This window comes from Diplodia seriata (assembly GCF_021436955.1).
Source record: "Diplodia seriata strain FDS-637 chromosome Unknown scaffold_5, whole genome shotgun sequence".
NCBI classification, from domain to species: domain Eukaryota; kingdom Fungi; phylum Ascomycota; class Dothideomycetes; order Botryosphaeriales; family Botryosphaeriaceae; genus Diplodia; species Diplodia seriata.
The window spans coordinates 3,098,097-3,117,814 of record NW_027117312.1 but is presented as its reverse complement, the minus strand read 5'-3'; the positions used below and the strand labels follow the sequence as shown (position 1 = coordinate 3,117,814).

Here is a 19,718-nt window from a genome sequence, read left to right as displayed (position 1 = left end):
CTCCCCCTCTGGTGCCACCTGCTTGCCATCCACCACTTCCGTCTAGCAATCCCAAAAGTCCTCAGCATCATCCGCATCCACGCCCCATCATCAACATCGCAAAACGCGGAACATCACCCACAAACACAAAGTCTGCTGCTCCGCACCTGGAGACACCAGCCAGCTCATCGAGATCAAGAAGAGTCTGGTGGCGAAGAAAGTCTCGACCACGCAGGGCTCACGAAAACAAGAGTAAGCTCACCTTTTCTGTGGTTTGGTAGAGCTGCATTGAGCAAGTCCACTCAGCCGCAGTCGGCATGCTCGCACTTCCTCAACACAGCATTTCCGGCGCTCTTAAATACCCTCAGATACGCTGGATTCGCATCTGCAGCTGCCAGCCAGCATACAACCGGAGCGCTCGAACACCGGGGCAGCTGCACGAGACACGCACGCACGCACGCACGCTACGTCAGGCGGCAGCAGCGTTACTCGGGACAAGACGTCATCAAGTCACGAGGCGTGGCGATGCGTCTCTTCGTGCAGGTGCCGACGGCCAAATGCCGCAGGTGGACGGGGTGATGACAGGTAGGCCTTGCTATCCTTAAAAGACGTGTCCCTCCTCCGTTTCTTTCGCTGTTTGTCTGCAAGAGCATGTCTCATTCGTGACCGCCAGAAGTCCACCATGCCGCTACTGGTGTTTCTGCGCTGGGAAACGAAATGCTAGCGCTCTTCAGCACTCTCGTTCAAACTCTCCTGTTCCGCCACCAGATACACACACGCACACTGATAATCACCCACCATCGTCACTCCAGTGCTGAACCGCATCATCATTCAACAACGCCGCACCGCTTCACCAAAGCCACAATGCTGCACACCATCATCATCATCATCATCATCACAGCAACAACAGGAGCAAACACGTCAACCAACACTCCATAAATCCCATCATCCATCTATCTAACCTCCAACCCAATTTTTTTTTTTTCATACACCCATCCACCCATCCATCCACCCATTCATACACATCCCCCCCTCTCCCCATCCCATCCCACTCCATCCCACCCCACCCCACCCCACTCACATTCAAATAAACGCGTCCGCCTCCAACAACCACTCCTCGATCCCCTCGATCGTCTCGGGTGTCGACGTCTGCGAGGCCATGAGGTACAAGACGTTGCCGAGGACGCGCGAGTGGACGTTTGACCCGTCGACGGGCATGTTCACGCGGGAGGAGTCGTCCATGTTTCTGGTGGGGTCGCGGCCGAAGGTGCGGAGGGAGGCGCCGGCGAGGAGCTCGGCCTGCAGGGCGCGGGCGGCGGTGGATTTGTAGCCTGAGTGATTTTGTGTCATGTCAGTGACTCGCGCAAAAAAAAAAAAAAAAAAAAAAGGGAAGAGGGAAGGAGAGAAGGAGGGAAGAGAAAAACTCACCAGAGCCGGCGTCGTCCTTCATGTGGATGGCCAAGACGCTGCCGAGGGCCCACACGCCCTCGACGTTATCCATCGACGAGAGCTCGTCGACGAACGGGTAGCTCCACACGCTCCACACGTTCGACTGTCTGTCCTTGCCGTCGTCGGACGGGATCGGCGGCACCCGCCACATCTCGCGGAAGTCGTTCCACTTGTCCTGCTGCTCCATGGCCTGCAGCGTGCCCACGCTCTCGACGGCGACCTGGCAGCCGACGGGGTGGGCGGTGTAGCTGTGGCCGTGCAGCAGCGCGTCGCTCTTGTCGTCGCTGGCGAAGGCCTGGAAGATCTTGTCGCTCGCCATCGTCGTCGCGAGCGGCAGCAGGCCGCCCGTCAGCAGCTTGGCGTTGACGGTGATGTCCGGGTGCACGTCGAGCAGCGAGGCGGCCGAGAAGCGGCCGAGGCGGTACAGGCCGGTGAAGACCTCGTCGAAGACGACGGGGAGGCCGGACCAATTGTTTTCGTCAACCGGGCGTTTGGCCTCTTTCTTATGGATCGAGTCGGAGGCGAAGAGCCTGGGCGAGCGGCGGACGACGTTGATGAGCGTGCGCTGGAAGAGCGGGTCGACGAGGAGCATGCCGCCAGCGCCGAGCACGACGGGCTCGAGCATCAGCGCGCCGAACTTGCGGCCATCCTCCTGCAGCCCCTTGAGCGTATCGTAGAAGAAGTTTTCGTACCGCCGGCAGAGGCCGGTCTTGTCTCGCCCATGGACATCGAAGATCTCGTCGAGGCTGTCGAAGGTGGTCGACTCGCCGAGTTGGGTGCGGAGCTGTGCTGGAATCTCGACCGTCCACTTGCCGTTGGCCATCTTGACGGTGGGGAAATCGAACCAGAATCCCTTGCCGCGGTACCATTCGACTCTCTCATTGTACGTGCCCGGCTCGGAGCAGTCCATTGCACCCATCGTGTCGCCGTGATAGCTGCCCTTCAAACCGAGAATGCTCAAGTCCTCCCTGGGGCCCCAGCCATACCGCAACCGTGCAGCCCGCAGAGCCATCTTGACGGCAACTTCGGTGCCTGTGGATCCGTTGTCCGAGTAGAAAACGCGCGAGAGACGGGGGTTGTTGGAGCCTTTGAGGAGCATCTGGGCAAGCTGAAGAGCGGGTTGGTGCACGGCTTCGGCGAACATGACGTGCCCGTAGCGGCCAGCGGCGTACGCAGCCGCGAGGGTGAGCTGAGGGTTCGCGTGACCAAGCCCTTGCGTCCACCAAGAAGCAGAGCCGTCGAAGGAGGGACGAAGGTGGGATGGCTTGGGGGAAACGGCGGCTCTTCTCTCTTTCCTCGCTTCCCTGTACTTCTTCCTGCGAGCATACTTGTTCGCATCAGCTTCAGAAACGCCGTCATCTTCTTCGGTAGGATCCTCTTCGGTAGGATCCTCTTCGGCGGCAGTCTCTCCAGTGGGATTATTAGCAGCACACCTGGGTGGTGGGTTGGCGGAGAACGTCTGGAAATAGTCGCCCGATGCCGAATCAATTGCCGTGATGTTCTCCGGGGTCAAGAGTTTCTGCTGCGTAAAAGGGTACCAGATGGTTTCATGGGCTTTGGTAGACATATTCGCCAGGGCCTTGAATCGTTCCTCGTGACGGGCAGCCAGATCCCTGACGAAATTTTTAATGTTATTAGATCGACTCATTGCGTCGTGGTAGTGATGCAGCGAACCCTTCTCCGCCTTCGGATCAGGATTGCGTTCAGGGGGTGCACTGATAGTGACGCAACGAATGCCGAACTTCTGGAAGTGAGTGGTGAGGTATTCGTGATTCCGGTACTTTTCGTTCTCGAAGAGCATGACGGCCTCGACATCGTAGCCGCGGATGCGGAGAGACTCGAATGCGCTGATAGTAGCAGAGATTCCACCAAGTTTGGAGTCGCCAATAAGGATAGCCGGAAGCCTCAGCGGACGATAGAGGTCAGCCTGGGAGGTTCCGGAGGGGCCGGGAGAATGGACGCCGCCAGCGGTCTCGCAGAACAGCCATCCTGGATTACGCGAGGCTCTGGAAATGTAATTGTGGCACAGAGTCACCAAGAATGAGTCTTGCATGGGAGCCTTGAGAAGATTAGACGAATGCTCAGGCGAGTTGGGTGGCAAACCAACCTTTCCGGACTTGGCGGCAGCAATATCAGGACTGACGGGCTCATCGTACTCGACGAAGGATTTGGTGTTGAACCTCTTGTGATATCCGTCGGGCGACTTTACCCGAAAAAACTGTAAGAATTTGCTAGGAAAAGCCAAGTCAGCAGGACGCGATCAAACATCAGGATGAGTAAAGGCAGACTTGCCGTAAATCGGCCTCGTCAGCAGGACCGGTAGACACAGGCTTCAGGTAGGTGAGAGTGTCGTCGCGCCATCTACGGTCGTTTTTGACGGCGGCACCCAAGATGGTGGCGAAGACGGTCTTGCCGACATCGGTGTTGGCGCCCCAGATCTGATAGGGGCGCAGCGAGCGCCAGAGCAGCCCACCGACGGGCGCCATGAGGCGGAGCTACGAGGAGGGCGGCGGCGAAAGCAAACCTCTGCGCGCGTTACTGAGCGCTGGGCATGACAGTGGAATGGAAAAACGGGCGGATGAGGGCGGGGCGGAGCTTGGCGCCGATGACGCAGGATCGGCGGGAGGCCGGAAAGACGCGACTCCGAATTGGGGGGCCGGAGAAATGGGTTGAGAAGGCGGGCTTTGGCGCAGCGGGGCGCTGGTTGTTGAGCAGCAGCGTCGCGTTTCGTGTCGCGACGTTGTTGCTGCGTCCGGGCCGTGATTTGCGCCTCCAGGTGTGCCGCGGCTTCCTGCGCCAACCGAGCCGGCCCCGACGCGATCAGCCCTCTCAACATCTCGCGCCCTAAGCCAACAGCTCCAATCCCCCCATCTCGGCCTCAATGGCTCTGCAGATCTGACAGCTGCCTCCGCCACCGCCTCCGATCCATCTGCACTCCTGCGAGAGCTGGAAATCGACGGGGTCGCACGTGTACCTGACCGCTGCACCATCCGCCGTGCCCCGCAAAAATTCGCCGAAACCCCTCCACCAAGCTACTTGCCCTTTCGGGACACTGCGACCATCACGCCCATCCACCATCATCCACCCATCCTTGGCCGCAACTGGACGAATCCGACCCAATCCAACATGGCCGACCAAAAGCCCCTCACCGGTCTCGAAACCACCTTCTCCCACCTCCTCGCCCGCCGCCGCTCCCGCTCCCTCCTCCGCCGCCTCACCACCGCTCCCCCCGGCACCGTCGACTTTTCTTCCAACGACTACCTCTCCCTCTCCACCCACCCGGAAATCCGGTCCACATTCCTCTCCCTCCTGCAAGCGCCCGAACCCACCACCACCACCACCGCCTCCAACGTCCTCTCCACACCACCACCACCACCCCCGCCAATCGGCTCCCGCGGCTCGCGCCTCCTCGACGGCAACAACGCGCTCGCGCTCTCGCTGGAAACGCGCATCGCCGCGCACCACCGCGCCGGCAGCGGGCTGCTGTTCAACTCTGGTTTCGACGCCAACGTCGGGCTGTTCTCGGCGGTGCCGCAGCCGGGCGACTACGTCGTCTACGACGAGCTGATCCACGCCAGCGTGCACGACGGGATGCGGCTGTCGCGCGTGCCGGCGTCGCGGCGGCTGGCGTTTGCGCACAACGACGTGCGGGGGTTGCGGGGGGTGTTGGAGGGCTTGGGGGAGGAGGTGAGGGAGGACGGCGGCGGCGCGAACGTGTTTGTGGCGGTGGAGGCGGTGTACAGCATGGACGGCGACGTGGCGCCGTTGCGGGCGATGCTGGACGTCGTGGACGAGGTGCTGCCGCGGGGAAACGGGTATTTCGTCGTGGACGAGGCGCATGCGACGGGGGTGTTTGGCGGCGAGGGCGGGAGGGGGCTGACGTGCGAGGTCGGGGTGGAGGAGAGGGTGTTTGCGCGGGTGGTGACGTTTGGGAAGGCGTTGGGGAGTCAGGGTGGTGAGTAGTAGTATCCTTTTCCCTTCCCTTCCCCCTCCATACAACAACAACATCTCGACTGCGAGCGACGACGGGCAATTCCACCCGCCTCGCCACAAAACACACACAGCTAACCCCCCACCTCCCCCCGCAGCAATCGTCCTCTGCACCCCGCTCACGCGCTCCTACCTCATCAACTACGCCCGCCCCCTCATCTACACCACCGCCCTCTCCCACCCCTCCCTCGCCAGCATCGCCGCAACCTACGCCTTCCTCACCGCCAACAAAACGACCCCCGTAAGCCCCCCATCTCCCCCAGACGCCGGGCGCCTCACTAACACGGTGTCCCCATCCAGCTCCTAACCCACCTCCACACCCTCACCACCCTCGCCCACGCCCTCCTCGCCGCCCTCATCGCCCGCTTCCCCGCGTCGACCCTGTCCCTGCTCCCCCTCCCCACGACTCGCAACCCCTCCCCCATCATCCCTGTATTTACGCCCCACCCGCGCCAGCTCGCCGCGCACTGCCAGGCCAAGGGGTACATGGTGCGCGCCATCGTGGCGCCGACGGTGCCGCGGGGCGCGGAGAGGGTGAGGGTGTGTTTGCATGCGGGGAATACGGTGGGGGAGGTGAGGGGGCTGGTGGGGGCGGTGGAGGGGTGGGTGAGGGGGAGGTTGGTGGTGGTGGGGGAGGGGGATGAGCGGGGGGGAGGAGAGGGAGGAGGAGGGGGGGAAGGGTCGGTTGGGGAGAGGGCGGTGCTGGAGAAGGCGAGGTTGTGAGATGGGAGGAAAGAGAGAGAGACAAGAGGGGAGGTGTGAAAGGAAGATGGAGGGTTCTTTTCGGCTTGCTTGGAAGACGTAGAAAGCTATCGGGATATAAGAAAAGTTCTCTTTTTTTTCTTTTTCCAATCCTCACAAGTTAGCTTCTTAGAATCACGACACGGCGTTTTTCAATGTTGCGAAAATAGACAAAAAGTCAATCTATACATTTCTTTTCATTCCCTCTACGGGCTTCTTGGTGTCGTTGTCTTTTGCACATCACTCTCATGGTAGATTAGAAATCACTCATTCCCCGACCACAAACTACTGAATCTCGGGCGCCGGCTGCGGGCTCTTCTCAAAGCTCTTCATGGGGACCAAGCCCCAACGGCCAAACATCTGGCTATCCTCATCCCAGCCGTTGCACTCGGTGGTCAGCATCTTCTCGCCGGTGAAGATGGCGTTGGCGCCGGCCATGAAGCACAGGGCCTGCTTCTCCTCGCTCATGGTCTTGCGGCCGGCGGCGATGCGGATGATGGTCGAGGGCATGATGACGCGGGCGGTGGCGATGGTGCGCAGCATGGCGGTGAACTCGAGGGGCTTCTTGTCGCCCAGCGGGGTGCCCTTGATGGGCACGAGGGCGTTGACGGGGAAGCTCTCGGGGTGCGACGGCAGAGTCGACACGGTGTGCAGCAGGCCGACGTGGTCCTTACTCTTCTCGCCGAGGCCGAGGATGCCGCCCGAGCAGACGTTGATGCCGGCGTCGCGCACGTGCGACAGCGTCTGCAGGCGCTCGTCGTAGGTGCGGGTGCTGATGACGGACGGGTAGAAGTCGCGGCTGGTGTCGACGTTGTGGTTGTAGGCCGTCAGCCCGGCCGCCTTGAGCTCCTTGGCCTGCGCCTCGTCGATCATGCCCAGCGTCACGCAGCACTCCATGCCCAGCCCGCGCACGCCTTCGACCATCGTCTTGATGTTCTTGAGCGAGTTCTTGCGCCCGCGCATGTCGCGCCACGCCGCCCCCATGCAGAAGCGCGTGCTGCCGTTGGCCTTGGCCGTGCGCGCCGCCGCCAGCACCGCCTCGACCGGCTCGACGCGCTGCGCCTGCACGCCCGTCTGGTAGCGCGTCGACTGCGCGCAGTAGCTGCAGTCCTCGGTGCAGCCGCCGGTCTTGATGTTCATGAGCGTGCAGAGCTGGACTTCGGCGGGGTTGTGGAAGCGGCGGTGGACGAGGCCCTGGGGGTGTCAGCATGCAATGCGTCAGACGTCGCTCAGTCGCTTCGCGGGGAAGCTGTGCTGCCAATGGCTTGCATGTGGCTAGCACATGTGGAGTCGGTTGATGGGGCGCGCTGGGGCAGGACTCACAGCCTGGAAAGCCAGGTCCATCAGCGGGGAATAGTAGATGGCGGCGATTTCCTCTTTCGTCCAGTTGTTCCGCGGGGCCGTGGCATTGACGGCTTTCTTGAGGATCTCGCGGGCATTGGCTTCTCTCTCAGCCTCGACGGACGCGGGGCCTTGGGCTGGCGGCGGCGGCGGCGGCGAGGGCGTGTTTCCGAGGTCCTCGACAACGGTCGACATGTGGGCGCGGCCGCTGAGAGCGCGCCATGACCGGGCGGAAGCCACGACGGGCGCGACGGGCCGGCGGGCGGATGCAAGGCCGGTGCGGCGAGCGGAGGCGAGAGCCAGGCGGGCTGCTGAAGATTTCATGGTGGTGTGTGGTGTGAGGTGGACAGGTGAGAGCGAGGTGAGGGAGTTATCAGCCCTCGAGCTGTGACTGGCGGACGCGCCAATGGGCGCGAGGCAGTTTACACGGGCCTGGCTGGCGGAAAGGCGGGGTACCTGATTGTTGAGGCAGCTAGCTCAGCCGTGGGCCCTACTGCGTCACCACCCATCGAAGACGCACCGCCGGCCTCGGAGTCGCATATCAATTGCTGTGTTGTCTGTTGAGTCACCGGCCTGCTCTTATTCTGTCGTCGCCCATCCGCCAGCAGATCAAGCCAGTCGCGTCACAGTCAGGTTGTTGTGTCACTGCCGCTGTCAGCCGTGTGCCCAAAGCTTTCCTCCTCACCAGCAGACGCCCTCAACACCATGCCCCGCTCGTTTCTCTTCTCTCAGCCTTGACGCCACATAGCAACGCGCGGCAGTCGCGTATCCTAGAGGTCAGCCACGATGCGCGACTCTGCCACGAGGCCACGGGACTGCCATGCGACCGGCGCCTGAGCTTTAATTTATGCCGACCGCACGACACAGCCCGGCCCACCAGTCGCTGTCGCCATTCAACCCCGCGATGAAGAATTCCATGCCGCCTGAGCAGCTCGCCATCTGTCGACCTGGCGACTCAGGCCACGGCTTACTCGCCTTGGCCTTCCACGTGCTTATCGCCCACGCTAAGGTGAGCACCATCGAGGCCCGCGATCACATCATCCGCCTGTTGCGACGGCTTCCCCACGACCACCCCAGCCTGCGCTCGATGTAATTCGTCCACTCCCGCCATGACTGCCACAGCCTGGTCGATTGTGTGCCTGTCGTCTGCGTGCCACTCTTGGAGCTATGGCCACCCGGTCCTGTCCGTTGCTGTATATAGCCTCTCTGTTCTCCGCGTCCCCCGCCTAACCTGCCCGCGGGAAAATTCGAGATCGATTTACTTGCCACCATGGCCACCGAAGTCTACGTGCCAGACGCCCGTGATGGCCATTTGCCTGTCGAGCCCAAATCTGCCTACGCTGCCACTGTTGAAGAGGTGCCTGGAGCAACGCCGCATGAAAACGGCACCTCCTTGCCCTATCCCAAGCTAAAGCGGGCCGACGGCACCGTCTCGGATTTCCAGATCGAGGAGCGTCCAATCGATGAGATAAAAAAGCTCAAGGTCGCCATCATCGGCACTGGTCTATCTGGTGTAACTGCTGCCTCGCTGCTACCCGTCAAAGTCCCCGGCATTGATCTTACATTGTTTGAAAAGAATGCCGATGTGGTATGCCCAAGCTCTCTTCTCCGTACATGTTCATTTCAGATTCTAACAATTCCAGGGCGGTACATGGTACAAACAGGAGTCCCATTTTCCTCGTAGCAATGTCGACTAATATACCCCAAGGTACGAAAACACATATCCTGGAGTTCGCTGCGACGTACCATCGACAGTATACCAGAGCACATTCGAGCCAAAGAGCGACTGGTCCGAGGAGTTTGCAAGAGGAGACGAGATCCGGGACTACTGGCAAGGGATCGCGAGGAAGTACGGCGTCTACGAAAAGACTCAGTTCAAGACGAATGTCCAACGTGCCGACTGGGACCCCTCACGAAGCCAATGGAAAGTGACGCTGGAAAACCTCGACACGCATCAAGTCCGGGAAGAATTCTTCGACTTCCTCATCCCCGCCATTGGACACTTCAACGCCTGGAAGGTAAGCTTAGACATCATCCTCACTTCCCCGTCCGGCCCCTCCACTAAACCCCCACGCAGATCCCCGACTATCCCGGCATCAAAGACTACAAAGGCGTCCTCCGCCACTCGTCCAACTGGGACCCGACCGTCGACCTCACCGGCAAACGCGTCGCCGTCATCGGCAACGGCGCGTCCGGGATCCAAGTCGTCCCGGAGCTCCAGAAGACTGCCGCGCACCTCGACCACTACGCGCGGTCGCCGACGTGGATCGCGGGCTCGCTCGGCGGCCGCGACCGCCAGGCCGAGCCGATGCCCTTCTCCGCCGCCCAGCTCGCCGACTTCCGCGACCCGCACAAGTTCGTCGCGTACCGCAAGGCGCTCGAGGAGACGTACTGGCGGCGCTTCGACGCCGTGCTCAAGGACAGCCCGGCGTCGCGCAACGCGCGCGACAAGTTCGTCGAGCTGATGCGCGCGCGCCTCGCCGACAAGCCCGAGCTGCTCGACCAGATCGTGCCCGCCTTCAGCCCGTCGTGCCGCCGGCTGACGCCCGGCCCGGGCTACCTGGAGGCGCTGACCAAGGACAACGTGGCCTTCGTTCGCACCCCGATCGCGCGCTTCACCGAGACCGGCATCGAGACGGAGGACGGCACGCGGCGCGATGTCGACGCCGTCATTTGTTGTACCGGCGCGAACGTCTCGTTTGCGCCGCCGTTCCCCATCGTCGCGGGCGAGTACGACCTCAGCCGCGATTGGAAGCACGACGGCAAGTTTGGGTTTCCGTACAGCTATTTCGGCCTCGGCGTGCCGGGCTTCCCCAATCTGCTGTTCCTCTACGGTACGTATACCCCCTCCCCCTCCCCCTTTTTCCCGCCGGCCGCCTCCAGAAAGGCACACAGCGGGACGCAAGGAACAAAAGAGCCCACACCGCCCAGAAGATCAGAAACCGAACCCGCCAGCCCGGAGAACGCGCGCGCTAACAACAGAAACCAGGCCCCAACTCCGGCACCGTCGCCGGCACGATCCCGATGGCCGCCGAGGCGCAAACAACCTACATCGCGCGCCTGCTCCGCAAGGTGTCCCGCCAACACATCGCCACCGCGCAGCCCTCGCGCGCCGCCGCCGACGACTTCGTCGCCTACTGCGACGCCTTCTTCCCCCGCACCGTCTTCGCCGAGCGCTGCAAGTCGTGGTACAACGGCGGCCGCCCCGGCGCCCGCGTCCACGGCGTCTGGCCCGGCTCCGGCGCGCATGTTAATTTCGTGAGGCAGGAGCCGAGGTGGGAGGATTGGGTGTGGGGGTATTCTGGTGGGAATAGGTTTGCGTATTGGGGGAATGGGAAGACGAAGAAGGAACAGGAGGAGGGGAGTGATTTGTTGCCGTGGTTGAGGGTGCCGGAGGAGGTGGATTTGAGGGAGTTGCATGAGAGGTGGTGGGAGGTGTAGCGGAATGGGTGTTGGAAGGGGGAAGAGGGGGTTGGGTGAGAAGAGGTGGTTTGGTAACTGGTTAGTGAGAGGATAGGGGGTGTCGGATGTTGAGAGGGAGGGTGGTTGGGTTGGTAGATCATTGTATCCAGCGTGCGTGTCAAGTGACGAACGAACACGTGCTCTCCGGATATCGAACGTCTTCAGCTGACATCGGCAAGTTGTCGTTTCTTGAGGACTTCCGAAGGCTTATAAATACAACTCACTAGCTCACTGAGTTGGTCCCAATCACAGCCACCAATATTCTACATGCATCACGATGGTTGATGAACGATACGCCACTCTGGCGTGGTTTCCGAGCTTTCATAAGTGAGTGGACAGACGAACTTCGGCGTTCGAGCCATTGTCTTGCGTATCGCGTTTCTTCAACAGAAGCCCTTCAACCATTGATATCACAGCTCCCTTTCACTGTTACATGATGGTGCGCTGCATCATTTCGTAATAAGTATGGATGAGATCCTCAAACAATCATCGGCCTCGCTTTAGCGCAGTCGCGCAGACGAGGAGAACAAAAAGGCAAAGTACTTTTTCCGTCCCCCCCGGACTCCGACAAAGAGTAGATTTGGGTCTTCCCTTTGGACGAAAAGATTGATCGATTCCCGTTCTCCTGCTTGGTGAGGATGAAAAGGAAGCAGAATTTGGGCGGCTTAATAAGGATAGAGATGGCTAGGCTGGGCTACCGACGACGCTCAATCAGCTGATGCCGATACGCAGCTGGGTCAAAGCATCTTCTGGGCCGCTATTTATACCGCCCATCAACTCCCTCGACGGGCTCCAATCGTCTTCATGAGCATTCCACAAAATGGATCAGCTTCTTTGACAGCTGTGCCAAATTCGCTCGCAGCATCCGACATCGCTTTGCCCAGTTCTACTTCGGCGTCCGAGGCGATCTTCATGTGCCAGACGTTCTTTTCTGACGAACCCGATGAGGAACCACCAGCTAAAGACGTCGCAGTTTCTCTTCAACGAATCTTGCTCGCGATCATCAACATTTCGTCACGACGATGGGGGAAACTTAGTTTGCCATTTTGTCTGTTCAACACCTCTCGGTAGGGCGGGATACAGACTAGTATGACAGTAGTAAACCATTGTCAGAAAAAGTGCGTTCGCGGAGCTCATTCACACTAACTCAATCGAGAGGCTGGCCTTTTGCAAGCCTCTCTTCTGCTGCTTAACAGAATAATGAAAGGGCGGGATCAGGGCTGCTTAAAAAGGGCGAAGACCGCTAGAAACTCCGCAGCGCATGACGAGCCGCTGCGACTGTCCCGTGAGGTGTTGGAGTTGCTACGTCGGGGGATTGCTCAGCTGCGCCAGTGTCGGCCTCGTCGGTGCGAGGTCATGCGCTGTTCGTATCAGCCGATGGGCGCGGCTGCTCGTGCTCTGCTGTCCATGAACCTTCGGTGAAGCTGTTAAATTCACCGGTTGGAACCAATTCCACCACTGCAGAAAGCAGCGTCGTGAGATCTACGTGCATCGCGTACTGCGACTGCTGGGCGATTACTCTCAACGACCCGGTCCTCGATGCGTACTGGCGTTGCGCGGGGCCCAGATGACTGACACTTTCCTATTTCTCCGTTTTGGTTGGATTTACCTTGGCCTGACGAGTCGACATCACCGATCGAGAGCGCTGAAGGCTTTCATTGCTTTCAGCCGTTATTCGGCTTCATCATTACCCGTTTTTGATGGTGAAAATCGTCAGCATCTGTTCATGCGTTGACGCTGCGTGAAGGCTTCGCCGACATCAACGCTGCGCCGTGCCGGCCGACGCGCTTTGTCACGGTAAAAAAGCAATTCGGCCAGCCAAATGATCTTCATGAGCTGTTGGGGGCCGGAAGTGAGAAGGTGATCAAAGCATCGGGCGTGCCCGGCAAATGGCAGTGAGGAATTAAGGCGTTGCTCCACTGCAATCAGACAGTGACAAGCCTCGAGCTGAAAGAGCTGCTTCTTACGCTGCTTAATTGATTCAAAAAGATGGCAGGCTAGAGCGGGCTGCTTAAGTAGGCAGCTGATAGTCCAGTGGTGAGGCGTAGGACAGGTGTCAGAGGCATTCGATCACCTTGTGATTATTTGACGCCATTGTGAAAATGTACTGAGTGGGAAACAGCGTGACCATAGTCCGTGCGGCTGTTCCAGAGCAGAGATAAAACTCGGCGCCGCATTACTGTTCGACATTCTTGTCTCCAACACAGCCCCACAGAGACTTCTCTGCCATCATCGGCTGGAAGTCTCTGCAAGGTTCCATCGAGAGATACAACCAAGGCCACTTGTGACCCCAATGGCGAGATAATGAGACTTCGACTGGAAAGGCTCCCCTTTAAGAAGAGAGATACTATCTACACTTTCCTCTTTTTCTTTGCCCCTCAACAGCCGGACACACCAGAAGCCAAGTAGTGCTTCACGTTTGCCCCTGATGATGAGCAGCATCACGATCATTTGATACCGCAGTACATTAGTCTACCATAATACTTAGGGCAAACCACCACACTGTCTTTCGGGATATTCCAAGAGTTCGAGGCCATTTCCCCATCTCCAGGAGTGAACGGGGTACGGTTGCATACTTCCACCGCTGAAGTTGTTGTATCCAGCATTGCCGCACCCAGAAGCCTCTCCCAAAGCCCTCAAATATAGCATCGTACCTCCACACCAGCATCACCTGCCCAACCCAGCGTCATCCGCGCACCCCCGCCATTGCCGCGAAATACCCACCATAAAAAGCCCGTCTCCCCCTCCCCAGCCCACAACTCCCACCACCAGTGGACTACTGCAGCACCTCTCCCCTCCATCGACTGCAGAGCGATCACTGTCTGTGTTACGAGCTCCGGCACGGTACTGCACCTCTCAAAGACACAAAGACCTGTACTGCTGTCCTCCCGGCCTCGCTCCGCGCCATCTCGCATCTCCCTCCCTCGCGCTAGCTGCTGTGCGGACAGCAACGTGGACGGTTGAAGGAAGTGCTCATCATCGCGACGGAATGCTGGCGCGCGCCATCGGTCCGGCTTGCGTGTGCGCAGCATCATCGCGCATGCGCAATTTTGACTTGGGGGTTTGCGTGCGGAGGCGAGAGCGGCGAGAGGCGGGGACGCAGGAGTCGATTGTTTGGTCAAGTACGGATAGACACGCCAGTAGCATGTCTGAATATTCACTCAGAACTGCCCAGACAACGGCTCCGTTCTGGTGATTGCAGGACGTCGTTGCTACCACCGCCGTCGACTTAAGTATCTGGGTGAATACGTTCAGAACGGTCATGCGTGTGATCAAGGACGCCAGGTGACCTGGGGGCGAAGACGCAGCGCATGCCCCGATTTGGTCTCGTGCGCGCAATTTCGTCACGGGGAAGTTTCCTTTCTCGTCCGTAGGTAACGTGGTAGTCTCACAATACCAAGAGTCCAATGGTACCACGAACAACGATTCATTACGAGCAAGAGGTTGGATTCTTCCCTGGTATCTAAGCAGATGCCAGCTATTACAGCCCCACCGCAAGTCAACGCGTGAGTGCTTCACTTTCCACACAGTTGAACGCTGTTTATCAGCTCATGCAGCACCACACTTCTACTACGGTAGAAGCAGCCAACATGTCATTCCACACGTCCCCAATTGGAGCCTGCAACAGTAAGAGAGTAAAAAAAAACAAAGGGAATGGCGGAAGCTTCAAACACCATCTCCGCAAGCCAACAATCACAGCCGTCATCAGTGGTAAAGCCAAAAGGCCAAGAATAGTAAACTACTCCACGCTCTCTCACTCGGTAAAAGCCTCCGCCCAGCTCGACACAGACCGCGAGTCCCCCGACTCCACCTCCATCGCCCGCGCTTCCGGCACCTCCTTCCCCTTTCCCTTTCCCTTTCCCTCACTACCACCACTATCACTACCACTCCTCACAACCACCACCCCTCTCTCTGTACCCTCCTCCATCTCCTCCTCCCCCATCAGCAGCGCCGGCGCCTTCTTCAACCGCGGATGCCCCCGCTCCCCCAAATCCAACACCCCCAACAACTCGCCCTTCTCCGTCACGGGAATCTCTCTATCACAATCCGTCCACGTGCCGAAGCCGAGCTCCTCGTGCGCGAGGCGCTGCAGGTGCAGGGTGTCGTTGGCGCACCACTCCAGCCGCGCGTAATCGGCACCGCGCCTTTTCTGCCAGCAGCCGACGAATGGCTCCAGCAGCAAGGAGGCGAGGATGACGGAGCCGCCGATGGTGTAGATGAGGGCGAGGCCGAGGAGGGAGAAGTTGCTGTATGCGGTGCTAAGAATTTTCTGCGGAGGGGAGAGGAGAAGAAAGGTCAGTCGGTTTGCGGGAGAGAAAAAGAGGAAACCAACACTTCTCCCCCACTGGCCCTCGCCAACCCCCTCCCCCCGCGAGAAGAAAGCAAAAGACTTACGTACCTGACTCCGACACAACCCCACCGCCTCCGTCGTATTCGGCCTAACCACAAACGCCCCCATCCCTCCACCACCACCGACCCCGACCCCGCGGGGCGGCCCCGTCGCCGTATCCACCGCCCTCCCCTGCACCGCCGCCAACCCCACCGCATGCCACCGCTCCACATCCGCCATCCACTGCGCCTCCCCGAGCGGTCCCTGCATCCCATAGTTCAGCCCCTCCCGGCTGACCAGCCCGCCGCCGCCGCCCGCCCCCAGCGCCGCCGGCACCGCCGCCACGGTCTCGGCGTCCTGCTGCGTCGCCCAGCGGTACCAGTCCAGGGCGTCTTTCTCCGCTTCTTCATCACCACCACCGCTGCCGCCGCCGCCGCCGCCGCCGCCGACAATGCCGGCGATCCCCGCGTTGACGTCGAGGTACCCGCCTAGCGCCGTGCACCCGGCGTCGCTGCCGTCGTCGCCGTCGTCGTCCCGCATGCGCCTCGGATTGCACCACTGCGCGCGCCGCACGCAGCCCAGCGGCGCCGCGGGCTCGGCGCGGTAGTAGAACGGCACGCTGCGCTGGGCGGCCGGCAGCGCCAGGCCGTCGGCGCCGGTCGCGGGGACGTAGAAGTGGCCGGCGGGCAGCGGGGAGGTGGCGTAGAGGGGGTCGGCGACGGGGGTCGTGTAGGCGATGTCGTTGGCGGAGAGGAAGAGGAGGGCGATGTCGCCGTTGGTGGTGGTGGTGGTGGTGGTGTTGGAGGCGTCGGGGGAGAGGAGCGCGGCGATGGGGGTGAAGGAGGAGTGGGAGGCGAAGGTGGCGTTGGTGGACCAGGCTTCGACGGAGCTGGGAGGGAAAGAAGGCGGGTTAGTTGGGCTGGATGGTGGGGATGGGGGGAGGGCGGTGGATGGGGGCGAGGTGCGAGGGCGGCTGTCTGTCTTGCGGACGGAGGGGTTGCGCTGTGCTTGAGTTGGGGGCAGTCGAGTTCGATGTCTGGAAGCGATCGTTTGCGATCAAGACACACATCTAAGTCCAGGTACTGGGTCCAACAGCCCACTTAAGAGGAGCGTAGTGGCCTCGGTGGGGCTCAGACCAGGACTCAAGTCTTCCATTACCTGTTGCGGGGAAGAAGGGGGTGGATGGGAATCGTCGGGTAAAAAGAGAGAGTCACAACGTACCCAATACTGTAGTCTGAGGCGGCACTGAGCGTTTTGCGGTCCGCGGCCTGGAAGCGGTTAAGCAGTGGGTACTTGTACGTCGCCGTCTCATTGACGCCCGAGTTGCGCAGCCCGTAGTAGTACTTGGCGTACGGGGTCGAGAAGTTCGGGTCATCCGGTGCAGTGAAGTTGGAGACGCGTCGGTAGCCGTCGGCGACGAGCGGGGCGCAGTGCGTCGTGCGGCGGTACAGGAAACGGCGGGAGGGCGGGGCGTTGAAGCCCAGGTCGGCGTGTGTGTCGAGCAGGCCCGTGTCGAACAAGATGTTGCGGTCAGGCGTGCGGCAAATTTCGGCGCTGAAGGGACAGGAGGCATTGCGGGTGATTTGGGCGTTTAGTTGCTTGGTGACGAAGGTGTTGCACTGCTCTGAGTCGGAGCTGCTGCCATAGCACTGCTGGGCGTAGTTGGCGTAGGACGACATGCGCTTGGTGATGTACGGCCAGTAGATAGTCAGCTGCTCGGTGATGTTGGTCGAGATGGCCACGGCCGCCGCGCAGTTCGAGCTGGATATCAGCACTTCGTTACCGATTGCCGTCGACACTCTCGACGAGAAGCCGCTCGCTGCACCGAAGCCGTATATGGTGAGCAATGCGAATGCGATTACCGGGAAAATACGCCGGACGGGTTTGATGGCCTTGTTGCGCCAGGCGAGTAGAAGCTGTACTGCTCTGATCAGACCGCTCGTGCCATTGGCCGAGTTGCGTAGCATGGCTTGTCGCTGGTGATACAAGGCATCCTGAGCTTCTCCGGAAGAATACAGACTGTGGATGGTAAAGCATGCAATTCTCCAGAAACTTGTTCCAACAAATGTGATGAAAAGAGCAGTGAAGGCAATGAGAAGGTCGCCCTGGCGCCGAGAAAGGGTGAGTGTGAGGCCCAGCACTTGTCCATGGGACCAGTTCGTCCACACACCACGATATATCGTGTAGAGGGATTCAGACTCGGTTTGCGCAAAGGAGTCCATGGCTATTGAGGGTTGCGAGGCGCTGGACGAGAAATGTTGCGAGGACCGACCATTTAATCAGCCCGTCGATGCGGCAATCATTTCCGTTTGAAGAAGGTGGTGATCATAGAGCCCTGGTGTGTACCCGATTGCATTGGCAAAGTAATACAATGCTGTACCATGGAATTAATGCCGATATGGGAACTTCAGCAGACATGCATACCAAAAGTCGCCTTGTATCCTTGCACACAAGCGAGCAGCCCGGCCGAGACTTGCATAACGTGTGAATTCCTGTGCGATGCGAGCAGCTATTTATGTTTCCTTTCGAAGAGCTGAACGTCCAACGGACGAGTGAGGACGATAAGCCTGGTGCAAGCGGTTGTTGAAACGCAGTGCGACTCATGTTGAGCATGGTGGCAAGGCAATGCACCATTCCTTGGCTGTCGGCATGGTGGGGGCCATTTGAAAGGTAGGGTGGGGGCGATTTACTCTTCGGACTTGTTACGCACTAGTGTTCAAGGATGCTCTGCAGACACTATCGATTCATGTCCTATAGATAAACATCAAGATTTAAAATAGTTTTAAGCTGAACGACATTCGGATGATTTTATCAGCGAATCAGCTCATGTCCATCCTCGATTGATTGTCCGGACATCTGAGGCGGACTACATACCAAAATCCAAGAGCTGCACAGGGGGAGCAGGCGCACAGACGACCCTCCATCTCACGGCCTTATCAATGCCGGTTCTCAAGCCTGCGGGACGACACTTTACAGCTTGCCAGGGGTCATTTTCAAAAACAAATACATCATGTCGTCGGTGGTGGTTCGACGAACTTCCTTATAGAACATATATCTACATTCCGTTATTTGCATCAACTGCCAACGTAGGAGGGCTCAATTTAATTTCGCTGCAACCCGCAGCGGCCTCAGAATTCCAATCAAAGACCCTTAGTAAATCCAGCCACCCAGTCACATCAAACCCCTCAGCTTCTGCATCCAGCAACCTTATTTTTCAACCCTCTCCCCTATCCCCGCCTACCCCGCCTTTGCAAGGGCTTTCCGCGCCAAACACCCAATCATCAGCACCTCCCTTCCCGCCCTTCGCTTCGCCCGCTGCATCCACGAATTCCACAGCACCTCCATCGCGCTGCTGCTCGTCGGTTGATGTTGCCGCTGAGCGCATGCAGTACTGCGCCCTGAATAGCCGGAAGTTACACAAGTACCTTCGTCTACCAGGCTCATATAAGTGCCAGTTGTATGCCTTCTATTCACGACGATTTTTTTTTTCTTTTTTTGGGGGGGAAAGACGAACTGTTCAATCAAAAGAAAAAAACCCCAGCACGTCAGAACTCGACACACCCGCAAAGAGGAAGAAGAATCTATGCATCTCATCTAAAAGGCCGACGAATCCCAAGCCGAAAAACGCAGCAGATCATAACATCATAACATCGTAACTCATAACGTCGTAACTTCGTAACTCGTCCCATCATCCCACATCCCACATCACACATCCCCCTCCCCTCTACACATAAACAACCCTCCTCTCCTCCCTCCTCCACCCGCCCGACTCCCTACTAACCGGCCTCCTCTCCACCATGAGCTGCACACTCCCCCTCGGCTGCGCGATCTCCGCCGGCCAATACCTCCTCACATCGCGCTCCTCCTGCACCATCGACTGCGGCGGCAACGAGGCCGCGCTGGACCGGTAATAGCGATTGTACGAGCGGCGGCCCTGGGCGTCGACGTACGACCGCCGCGTCGGGTACGGCGGGTCCGCCGGCAGGGGCAGCGCGACGCTGCGGTAGGATTTTTGGCGCGACACTTTGGTCGTGGTTGTGCGGCGGGTGTAGGCGGAGCGGGTGGGGATGCGGGGGGGCGGGAGGTACTGTGCGTGTCAGTCGCGAGGGCTTGGGAGACGACGAGCGTTGCGGCGGCTTACCTCGGTGGTGCCGTTGCAGAAACACATGTTTTTTTTTATCGTTCGTTGTGTGTTGGGAGTGCCTTCTTTGGGAACGAACGGGTGTTCGCGCGCGGTGTGGTGCTGATCGCCGCGAGTTTAAAAACTGGGAACGTGGGGTGCAGATGATCGGCGGGTTTCGGTTGAGGTGGGAAGAAGGTGTGAGATAAGGTTTGTTTTTTTGAGAGCAGCGTTGATCGGTGGGACGGAGCAGAGAGAGATGGAGGGTTCGATAATAATGGTTTCCGCTCCCGGGAAAGATCAACT

At 59.4% G+C, this 19,718-nt stretch overlaps 5 protein-coding genes across 5 annotated transcripts; 2 read left to right on the top strand and 3 right to left on the bottom strand.

Annotated features, from left to right (window-relative positions):
• Positions 1-1,330: 1,330 nt before the first annotated feature.
• On the bottom strand, positions 1,331-3,914 carry SLS55_005889 (uncharacterized protein; the record flags this gene model as incomplete). Its single annotated transcript, XM_066777330.1, has 2 exons — positions 1,331-3,646; positions 3,906-3,914. 2 exons carry the CDS (start codon positions 3,912-3,914, stop codon positions 1,331-1,333), a joined length of 2,325 nt encoding a protein of 774 aa, XP_066633172.1.
• A 640-nt stretch (positions 3,915-4,554) lies between these two features.
• On the top strand, positions 4,555-5,391 carry SLS55_005888 (putative secondary metabolism biosynthetic enzyme; the record flags this gene model as incomplete). Its single annotated transcript, XM_066777329.1, has 1 exon — positions 4,555-5,391. The coding sequence occupies one exon, from the start codon at positions 4,555-4,557 to the stop codon at positions 5,389-5,391; it is 837 nt and encodes a 278-aa protein (XP_066633171.1).
• A 1,053-nt stretch (positions 5,392-6,444) lies between these two features.
• Positions 6,445-7,695, bottom strand: BIO2 (biotin synthase; the record flags this gene model as incomplete). The annotated part of the gene is made up of 2 exons (XM_066777328.1): positions 6,445-7,353; positions 7,483-7,695. The coding sequence occupies 2 exons, from the start codon at positions 7,693-7,695 to the stop codon at positions 6,445-6,447; spliced, it is 1,122 nt and encodes a 373-aa protein (XP_066633170.1).
• Positions 7,696-9,384: 1,689 nt separating this feature from the next.
• On the top strand, positions 9,385-10,762 carry SLS55_005886 (uncharacterized protein; the record flags this gene model as incomplete). Its single annotated transcript, XM_066777327.1, has 2 exons — positions 9,385-9,393; positions 9,578-10,762. 2 exons carry the CDS (start codon positions 9,385-9,387, stop codon positions 10,760-10,762), a joined length of 1,194 nt encoding a protein of 397 aa, XP_066633169.1.
• Positions 10,763-16,446: 5,684 nt separating this feature from the next.
• On the bottom strand, positions 16,447-17,567 carry SLS55_005885 (uncharacterized protein; the record flags this gene model as incomplete). The annotated part of the gene is made up of 2 exons (XM_066777326.1): positions 16,447-17,516; positions 17,561-17,567. 2 exons carry the CDS (start codon positions 17,565-17,567, stop codon positions 16,447-16,449), a joined length of 1,077 nt encoding a protein of 358 aa, XP_066633168.1.
• Between the last annotated feature and the right edge of the window lie 2,151 nt (positions 17,568-19,718).